The sequence below is a fragment of the Austrofundulus limnaeus genome, unplaced genomic scaffold, assembly GCF_001266775.1.
Source record: "Austrofundulus limnaeus strain Quisiro unplaced genomic scaffold, Austrofundulus_limnaeus-1.0 Scaffold6, whole genome shotgun sequence".
Classification (NCBI taxonomy): Eukaryota; Metazoa; Chordata; class Actinopteri; order Cyprinodontiformes; family Rivulidae; genus Austrofundulus; species Austrofundulus limnaeus.
This window is the reverse complement of record NW_013952408.1, coordinates 3,263,088-3,273,306: the sequence shown is the minus strand read 5'-3', so window position 1 is coordinate 3,273,306 and position 10,219 is coordinate 3,263,088. Positions and strand designations below refer to the sequence as shown.

The 10,219-nt window shown below is 42.2% G+C and overlaps 1 protein-coding gene across 2 annotated transcripts in view; it reads right to left on the bottom strand.

Moving 5' to 3' along the window:
- The window catches only part of znf521 (zinc finger protein 521), a 99,333-nt gene extending 89,144 nt beyond the window's left edge, over nucleotides 1-10,189 (bottom strand). For both annotated transcript variants that reach the window (XM_014030721.1, XM_014030729.1), the window contains exons 1-2: nucleotides 9,875-10,189; nucleotides 4,165-4,221 (exon numbers count right to left, since the gene is read on the bottom strand). In XM_014030721.1, the coding sequence (XP_013886175.1) occupies nucleotides 4,165-4,221; nucleotides 9,875-10,064 (247 nt within the window). In that variant the 5' untranslated portion in view covers nucleotides 10,065-10,189. The remainder of the gene's footprint in view (nucleotides 1-4,164; nucleotides 4,222-9,874) is intronic.
- Nucleotides 10,190-10,219: the final 30 nt, after the last annotated feature.

The window sequence follows — 10,219 nt, the reverse complement described above, 5'->3', positions numbered from 1 at the left end:
CCCCCGCCCCGCACCGAAATGGGTGGGACAGAAGTGGAAGATGGTTCTTAAAGAGACAGAGGTCAATTTCAATGCGCTTAGAAGAGGAAGTGATGAGAAGATAAGTTTATTTTCTATTGAAACATAAAAACAGCATTTTAATAACAACTAAAGGTGACATAGGTAGTTTATTATGGTATAGTATTTAAATGTATGCCTGAGAAACACATAACATTGGCCCTTTAACTCTGTTTTATGACTGATGTCACAACTAATAAGGTATAAACTAGAGCTGTGAGAAAATATCGACACACTAAAAATATTGCAAAATTTAATTTTATGATGTATCGATTCTCAAAAGCACTGTATTGATTTTTAATTAGGGCTTGTGGATGTATGTTGTAAGAAGAAAGGTGAAATGCAAACTTTCTCACTGTTGTTCAGTGTTGTTCTGATWGTAAACATGTAATGTATGTGCTCTTTATATTTTTTTAAATTTTAATTTTTTGGAGAAAAAATAGCAATACATCACCTTGCTTACAGTATTGCAACATATCACAATATATCATACCGTTATCCCTGTCGTGATATGTCTCATTTCACCTAATACTTGCTGATACACAGCCCTAATAATTACTGATGACTATTTGACAGTACATCACCTCCTTAATGACCAGATTACCTCTTTACTCAAAAAGAAACCTCATAACACCAAAAAAAAGAGGTTCAGAAAATTCTTGTGTGCATTGAGAGCATTTTTGATTTAATTCCACCTCAACATACAGAGCACAAAATTGAAATTACTGGGGGTTATGTCCTTACTTGCCTGTAGACAACATTGTGTCGGGCTCAATCAGGCTAAACCCTGATGGAGCTTTTTTTTCTTTGTGCAATGAAGGCGCTTGGTGTCAAAAATATCATTACCAGCGCGCCGATCTTTTTCCCCGCTTCCCTCCGTCATTTTCAAGAGATCCTGATCTTACGGTGCCCCCCCCCCTCCCTCCTCCTCCTCTCTGGCAACCCACCCTGCAACCACCCACCCCCAAGTTCGAATTAAGAATTTATTTTAACCAGTGAGCAGCTTCTGTCGACACGTGTCGGCGGGCCTGATCAAAGGTGAGCGCACGTCTTTATCAGAGTGASGGAGGCTGTCAGAAATAGGAGGACATTAAGATTGAATAACCTTCACAGGCTTGCCGGCRCCTCATTATTTAAAAATCTAAAACTTTTTGCTGAGCACCCAACATATATAGGTCACACTACATCCTAATGCCACACGTGCCTCTGAGTGTATCCTCCCCTGTGTAGATGTGGGATTTAGGGGGCTCCTCGCTTGAATTGTCACACCCACTGATCATTAAAGAACATCATGATCCGACGTCGAGGCTGTAAGCTTGACACTCGCTGGATTGTTAACGATCATCAAGAATTTACTTGTTAGGAGGAGTGGAAGTAGAAGTGTGTGTGTGTGTATTTGTTTTTTGKTWTTTTTGCGTGGCTTCTTAAGGTCGGCGTGTGCAGTTTATCCGCCTCCAGTCCTCTAGATTCCTATTAAGTACTAATTATGGTTGAATAATTTGATGCATCTGAAAWGCGAAAGCAGACAAGCAGAGGTGTTTGTCAAAAGCCATTCCTCTAAAAGCTCTCAGCMCTTTACGAAAGCTCAGGTTTCAAGTGTCTTGTTATTTATTACAAATAATAAAAGAGGAATGCTGTATATTTATGAAAAATTTATGATGCATGCTGAGTTAAGAAAAAAAAAAGGCAGTACAGGTGCCAAACAATTACAGGAGGAGTAAGAACAAACAACGGAGACAACCCAGAGAGCGCTGCGTGATGGCAGCAGCGCATATAATCACAGGTATACAGACAGCATCATCCACCATTAAAATCTGAACGTGGAAGAAAGGCACGAGCACACAAAGAAGAGTGGAAATCAAAGCAGCTGAATAAGAAACAACATTTGAACATAGCAAATGCTCTTTCTGTCTGTCTTACCAGCTCCCCTCACTGGGAGTGATAATATTGAACAGAGTGCCTTGCCATGCCATTAGTGCAGGGAGACATCAAAGGAAATGAATAATAGAGAGTATGATTTTCTGAAGTGGTTGAGTGAAACAGTCCCTTCCTCTTCCTGTTGTAGTGAGCCCTGCAGTACATTGATCTGTGGGCAGCCTCAACCTAACCAGAGCCAGAGTTTCAGACGCCGCACCACAGCGCTGCACTACTCTGCTCTTCACTACAGCACCGAGCCAACACTTCACATCTCTATAACTCTTCGGTTTGCCTCAGTCCACTCCACTTTGGCAGAGCTGACACACTCTTACAAAATTACAAATAAATAAATAAATAAATAAAAACATTCACAATCTGACAACGCTAAAAGCAAGGAAAAGTGAATTTTATCTATATGGAACAGAAGAAGAAGAAAAACAAGCACTGGGCATGTGGTTATAATTACATACAGGCAATACAAAGCCAAGCTGCACATCTTAAGCCGCTCTAGACTCTCTGGGTAAAAAAAAAAAAAAAAGCATATGGCCTCATTAAAACTCTGATATCAAGCTGTTTTCACCTCTATACTATACAAAATACTGTCTATCTGCTGTTCAGCCTCTTTTGTTAGCATTTCTCCTTTGCTTCTGCTACATATCAAACATGAATGAGAAACAGGACGCAGGACTCGCAGCACACTCGCAGAGCCACAGAAGACCACGACTGGGGGTCCACTTATGAGGCAGATCTTGATACGCTTTCTGATTAAGCCCCCGACTTGTCAGAAGTCTGAAAGCTATTGTGCACCTGTCCGTCAATGTGTCGGAGGGAAAGTCAGGTAAACCTTTCTGGCGCGTTTCAATTTGACGATGTTTGGGCAGCGGCTTAGCTGTACGGTTAGCTGTGTGGCAGCATCGTAAAAGTTTCAGCCGACAAACTGGCAGGAGCAAAATGTTTTGGACGGCGACTTAACGGTTTGCCACTCCAAACGGCTCTCTTTCCTCATTGACCATTCGTCGAGCCGCATCCTGCGAGGAGGTTAAAAAATAAATCAGTCAGATGAAGTCAAATGAGGAAAGTGAGAAATTAATTTGTGCGCCCTCCTGATTTCTCCACAGGCAGACATCGATCATGTGGCGGCTGTCTCCCCCTCGCTCCGGAGGCTGGAGGTGGTGGAGGGATGAATGGAGGGGGGATATTTGTGTGTCTGAGGGGGTCGTTGTAATCAGGCACATTCATTAGCTCTGCTTTGGCTTTGGATGACAGGAGGTCTCTGAGGTAAGTTAGTCTCTTGCGTCCAGTCCTTGTGGATTAGAGGGGCAAAAACGACAGTTTATTTTGCATCGGAAGCACCAACTGATACCTATCAATGCACGTCGACGTAGCTTCAAATAAGTGCCGCTCGGCTAAAAACACACGTTAAGGACTTCAACCTTCAAATAGAYCAAATCTGATCAAATTTAAACACTTCCTACATGAAACCATGTGTTTACAGAGATTATGGACATTGCTGGTCTGTTGCAGCGGTGCACGCAGCTTCAGTGTTTTGCACGGGAGCGCTCTGAAAGCTATGGGTAAATGCCGGACTAATGTGGCAGCCTAGGTGTGCTCATGGTCCCCAGCCTGCTGGGCAAAACCATCCATATCGGGTTTAAAATAACCACGCCTGAGACTTAACCTTTACCAGAGACAAATGAAATGAAAATATACAGTGCGGTGCATCAGGAGCAGGCTTCATTCATAGGGGGCTTTCTGCTAGCCTGACCTGAATTACCGCTCTGTTCCTGGAGGGCCACTGTGAATGGCACGCGTGGAGACAGGACACATTCATCTGCGTAGCTCTATTTTACATCATACAGAGAGTTGGGGAAACAAAGAGTTGGGGGAAGAGAGAGAGAAAAAAAAACAGGGAGAACACACAGAAACACAGGGCGGCTATGGGCACACCTGCACGCATGCAGACCCAACACACATACAAAGAAGAAGCTGCACTGATTTGATTCGCCCCGTCTGTTATGGAAACACACACAGGCACGGAGTTTACAGTATGAAAACCTCAAACACAGGAAACACATCATTTTTCATCATTTTTTTGTCCCACCAAAGATTTTACAGACATACACACACACACAGAGAGACACATGATCCACTTTCCAGCCGAAAATGATGAAATATGAAATGGAGCATTACCGCTTGGAATGGCAGTCTGCCCAGGACTATGCTGGTCCTCTGTCACATTGTCTTCCACTGCCAGAAAAAAAAGAGAGAAAAAAAGAAAGGAGGGGAGAAAAAAGACAGAAACAGTTAACAGTGGAAAAAAAAAAAACAAGTTGAGATTTCTCGCATTTTTTTTTTCTTATTTACTTTTGAGATTTTCTATATGGAAACTCGACGAGATTTCAGATGCTGTCAACAGCTCAACCTGTGGTTTGGGAATCCGCACAAGCCTTTCATATGTATGAGGTTTGGCAATAAGGCAAACAGCCACCCACGTAAATAACATATTGGACTGGGTAATGACGTGATGAATTATGAACGTCTCCCCTGGAACATCCTCCCAACATCAACAGTGACCAAGTAAAAAAAACAAAAAAAAAAACCACCTTGATAACTGCATTAGTAGGACACGTTTCAGTTTGATAAATAAGATGAAAAAGAAAATGCGTACCATCCAGCACAACTAAAGCTCAGTTTCCTTTCTGAACAACTAAAATTTATGATCTATCTTCATTCTATGTGTCACAGCAGCACAGCATTTTTTCTGTTTTCTTGGTGACAACACGGTGACGTCTTGATCGGCACTCAGATCTGCTCATTAGGTGCGTGGCAACTAAACCACTTTTGACTTTTTGACAACAGAACTAGTCTTGAAAAACATGACTTGTGTTTAGTAAAAGGTAGAAGCTTTTACATTGGAGTCTTTTTTTTTTTGGAGGGGAACTGGTGAGACTTCCTTGCGGCATGTCAAGTACAAGAAATGAAATGGATTTTAACAGCGGGAAGAGAACAAAAGCGTCTCCCACCTGTTCCATGTAAAATGAGGGTCTCACTGAGGACTTCATACGCCTCTGCGTTCCACCCCTGCCGTTGAAATGCATTCTCCATTATGTCTTTTCTTTCTAGCCTTTCATTTTCCTGGGCATAGAGTGAGGCGGGGTAGGGGTGGGGGGTGAGGGGGGTGTCTGACAGGACCTCCCAGTAGGGGAGTGTGGCAGTGACTGCCAAAGCAGAAATTGGCGCACTTTTAAAATCGCACAAAATATCCCCGTACTTTGCATAATTAAGATGGGATCCTATGGTGGCAGAAGCCTTTTTCCTCAGGGGAGCGTAAGTCGGTGTCAAGCGGGGGTGACAAACCTCAGTGAAAAATGAAGAGGAACGTTTCGAGCGCTTTCGTCTGAAGGCGGAAAACCCACAGAACGGTTTGCTGTCAACCTAAATGGACTTTTAGAGGACCCCATCTGAGAGACTTTTTTCCAGTAAAAATGACTTTGAAAAAAAAAAGCTCATGTAATACTGGCTGATTGAAAATATCGCCCTGAGAAACAACGCCAATTCTGGATGGAAAAATATGCTAAACAAGTGGCCATAGGTAAAAAAAAATTAATTATCGTAATCAATTAAAAGCGATGAAACAGATATAGTTGGACGACTTGGAGGTAGTGCATCCTCTCAGCCAACAGAGAAAACTTGTCCTGTTAAAGGAGGCCTCGGTGACTGACGCCCTGAGAGTTTAATGAGTTTCTGCAGCACCGTTGAGCGCCTTGCATCTAGGATCATTTAAATGGGCTACAGATAGGGGGTCCTAATAAATCCCCCATGGTTCTATCAGAGATTGGTGGTGCGAGCTGGAGTTTTTGTTTTGATTACCGTCACTGTTGGTGTGATGAGGGAGTTCAGGCAGAAAATTCTGTTTTACAATGCCATAAGAACTTAAACATTGCGGCAGTTTGTAATAATTTGTCACCACTGTGAACTTATTAAAAGTTTTGCCATTTAAAGTAAACAACTTCCATCACAGCACAAATGCTCTTCTCATTTGTACCTGTCTGCTTGATAATTAATAGCCAGCTATGAGCAATCACAGAGGATAAGCTGCCAAGTCAGGGCAAACTCCTACGACGGTGTTTTTACTAGCTGGACATTTGATTAACAGTAAGAACTAGGCAAATATAACTAGCTGAGGAGTTTTAATTAATGTGTTCTTAAGCCTGTGATTACCTTGTAATGACTTCAGCTGAATAAAAACTTAGCTCGCACAGCTGTAAACACGTCGCCGCTATCAGTTAATTAATGTTTGACAAGGTACAGTGTATCATTCAGGCGACGACAAACTGTAATCATGCTGCTACGTTTTGTTGATACGTTACTGAACGCACATGGGACCGTTTCAGTGCAGCACCCTTGATTTGTAAAATGTGAAGCAGAATTTAAAAAAAAAGAAAAAAAAAGGCAAACATAATCCCACAACCAGTGGCGCAGCATTAAAGGCCACTAATTAACACACTGACCACACACAAAAACAAACGGAGAGTGACTGTCAACGTGTTGAAAGTATCAACTCCCAAGACGCGACATTTATTTTGTCAAAGGTAAATTGTATTTTGGTACAAGGTTAGGAAAACAAAGGTTGRATTATATATATACAGTATATATATATATATATATATATATAAACATCAAACTATTTTTTAACAAACACATTTGTTGTGTAAAAAAAAGAGATAAAAAGTGAGTATGTAAACGCTAATTCGTGTGAAGACTCTACATGTTTTTCTATGCTTTTACACAAGGAATAGTCACATTTTCCATGTGTGTCCCGCTCGTGTGTGTGTGTCTGTGTGTGAGGAAGGTTTCGCAGCCACTGAGAGGGGGGGGAAAAAAAGCCTTGAGTGTGTTCCTGAATATGCGTGACTCATCTGCTTGGTTACAGCCAGCGTGGACGATACAGTGCCGAACACAATGGCTGTGTAATCCGCCCTGACTGACCGGAGAAGGAGACGCTCGCCACGGGGAGTACAACTCAATTTAGCTCGGGTCAAGAGGTCAACCCTCCTCAATTAGGAAAGGTGGGGGGGAGGCGGGGGGACGCACACTGCACATGAATAACTTTCTTAATGAGCATTATTTGAACTGGTGATTAGTGTCATAAATAATTTGCAATCGAGGAGCGTGTTGATCGTGTTGCGTAATGTTTGTAATCTCCCACACACAATATAAAAAGCTAAAAGACTATGCCTGTGTTGAAATATCAATCGATAATCTTATTGTGCATTTTATTTCCTTTTCATGCTCATTCAGCTTTCAGGTAACGCTCCTACAGATATCATTTCCTTTGCAGCAGTGGTGGAAATCMGTCAGTGCCTACGAATCCGGAGCCTGTCTCCATGTGGCAGACAATCCATGACAACAAGAGCGACACATGCCACGGAATAAGGACAGATATCGGCCAGCTCCCGCGACACCCAGTCCAACACGCTCAGCCGCACGTCAAGAGCACTGACAGCCGTGCTAATGGGATTCTTCCATGGCTCCGTCATAATTTCCTTAATGATAATTCTTAACCATATTTTTGTGTCACATTAGAAAAGCGTTAATGGGTGTTATGCCACAGATCATTAATTGCGAGCAGAATGGAATTTAATGCAGATCCCTATAAGCTGAAGATGACACAACTGCTAATAAGAACTGTAGCAGACGAGGAGGGCTAAAGAAAAACACTGTCTGATTCTGCATCTTAATTACTGAGAGACTTTCACAGCTACATCCAAGCTGCAGTTGGAGCAAAAGTGATTTGTTTCAAACTGGAATAATTCATCTATTAGCAGCTTTTACATTTTAATACAAAGGTGTGTGTTTATGTGAGCTATGACGGGGAGTAGTCATGCTCTTTAAGAAAAGTTTGAGCTTCTCTTACCTCAAACAAAAGTCTTCAAACTATGATAAAAATACATTTTTTGTTGGACTTTTTTGCGAAAGCCTTAATTTAAAAGATAGTTTCGCTCAAAGTTTACTAACATTATAAAAACAATATTGTTTATGTCCAAGCAGAGAGTTTAACGGACTATTTTACGTCATTCGTCACATTTTTTCTAAATAAAACAGCGTATATTGAAAGTTTTAAAGGATTCCTGCGCAGTATACGCCGAGCAGCAGCACAGCGTTCACTTCGTGAGGCGGCAAATTCCTGCTTTCTCGAGAGCATGAAATATTTAAGGTGTTCGTTTTAGGACAATCGCTGCACTTATAGGAAATGGTGCAGAAAAATGGAATTATATATGTAAATGACGGACCTGAAAAACTTCTGCCTCAGCCAATGAACACATCAGTGCTGTAAGTGTCGTTTGTGCTCTGGATTTWAAAAAAAAACACATCAGCTTGTAGGGGGGGCTTCTAGCCTCACATTATTCAGGAAGCACACTGTGGAGGACAAGGCAAGTATGGCTGTCGTCACGCAGGATTTGGAGCGAGATCCTCCATGCTCGCTGCTCACCACTGACGGAGGCAATGTGCTGACCCAAAGCCACGGCGCATCAAAACAAAATTACAATGTGCCTACAGTTGAGAAATGTAGAAGGCTCGGGATTGAGTAAATGTCAGTGGCTGGGGTGAAGTGTTTGCATATAAGCGAATGATGTATGGTCTCGTCCTGTGCCATTTATTCCCTCAAGCAATAACGTAGCCGGATCTGTCTCTCAGACTTAATTGAAACGGGACTTGTAATGTTGCCCTTTTCCTCGATGGGACCAAAAACATAACCTCTGACTCCCACTAGCAGCCAATACTGAGAAAAGTAGGTGTGTGTTGGAGGGGAGCACACAGGGGACTTAAAAAAAAAAAYGAGTGCCAACTGTCACAGCGTTATTTCCTCATCTCTTCTACATGCATGCCACGTCCTTACTATCCATACAAGTTCCTCAAACACGGCACATGATGCCCGTTTTCTCCGCATCTTTCATKAGCACCTCTGTTTATTCTCCCCTCTGCAGAACAAAGTGTTCTTTCTGGTCAAGAAGAGCGCTGACCACTGTCTCTCGACCTGAACTGGAAAAGCCACGCGGACTCGCACACGTCTGCGCGTGACAACCAAACACACAAAAACGTGTATTTAAATACACTGAAAAATTAGAGATGACACTTTTTCAACACGTTTAAAAAAAAGGAGCTCTACAAATGAAATAAAATATTCCACACTGCTGCTAAAAGTGAAAAAGAATGCAGTGTCAAGCAACTATTTAAAAATAAAAAAAAAGACAAGTAAAGTTATTATGTACATCTGTGTGAGTGCATCTCAGTCCCTAAGGAAAGAGACAGACAAAGAACAATAAATAACATCTGCCTGGCCTTGCTTGGGTCTGATCCAGAATGGGGGGGGGGGGGGATATCTCTGACGTATCTGCATTTCTGCTCTGCCGAAGCAGGCTAAATGAAGCCATAAAAACAAGGGTGTCTTGCGTGATGCTTTTTTCCCCTCCTCTCTTCTTCTTCTTCTTCTTCTTCTTCTCCAATTTAGGTTTTGGGTGACAGTAACAAAACAAACAATGTCATCACTCTGACTTCATTTGCATACTGATTTGCTCACTCCGCAGTGTCTGTCGCACACATAGATGTACACAAATCTTAACAGATGTTCCTCCCGAGCACTCGCACACACTCACACACTTGTAGCATGCTGACAGGAGAYGATTATATTTAAGTGATATGTCTTTTTGAAAATAACAAAACGTCACACCCCCTTCCAAAAATAATAATAATAATAATAAAAATAAAAAAAAAGAAGCAGTCAATGCCAGTCTGGTGTGATGAAATAGGARATCTTTGCATAGAGCTGTTTGTTGTGAATAGAGAGGCGCAGGTCTGGAAACAGAAGGTGACAATCTGAAGCTGTGCATGCACTCACATTTCCACCCTCTCCTGGGTATTGATTTAAAATGGTGGCTGCATGAATGTACCACCGCGGACCATGTAATCTTCCTTTGAGACGAGGACTTCAGAGAAAGAAAAGAAAGGAGGAAAAAAGAAAAGGAAAGAAAAAAAAAAGAGGAGCGAGAAAGAGAGGGGTGGGGGGTAGGACAAAAAGAGGTCCACATGCAGACCACAAGCTGAGAAAGTGAAATTGTGGACAATTATTTGCTGAGCAAAATACAATGGCTGCCAGATGAACTGGAGATCAAACTCCAAAACTCAGCAGCCCCCCCCCCACCCCCTCCACACACACACACACACACACACACACACACACACA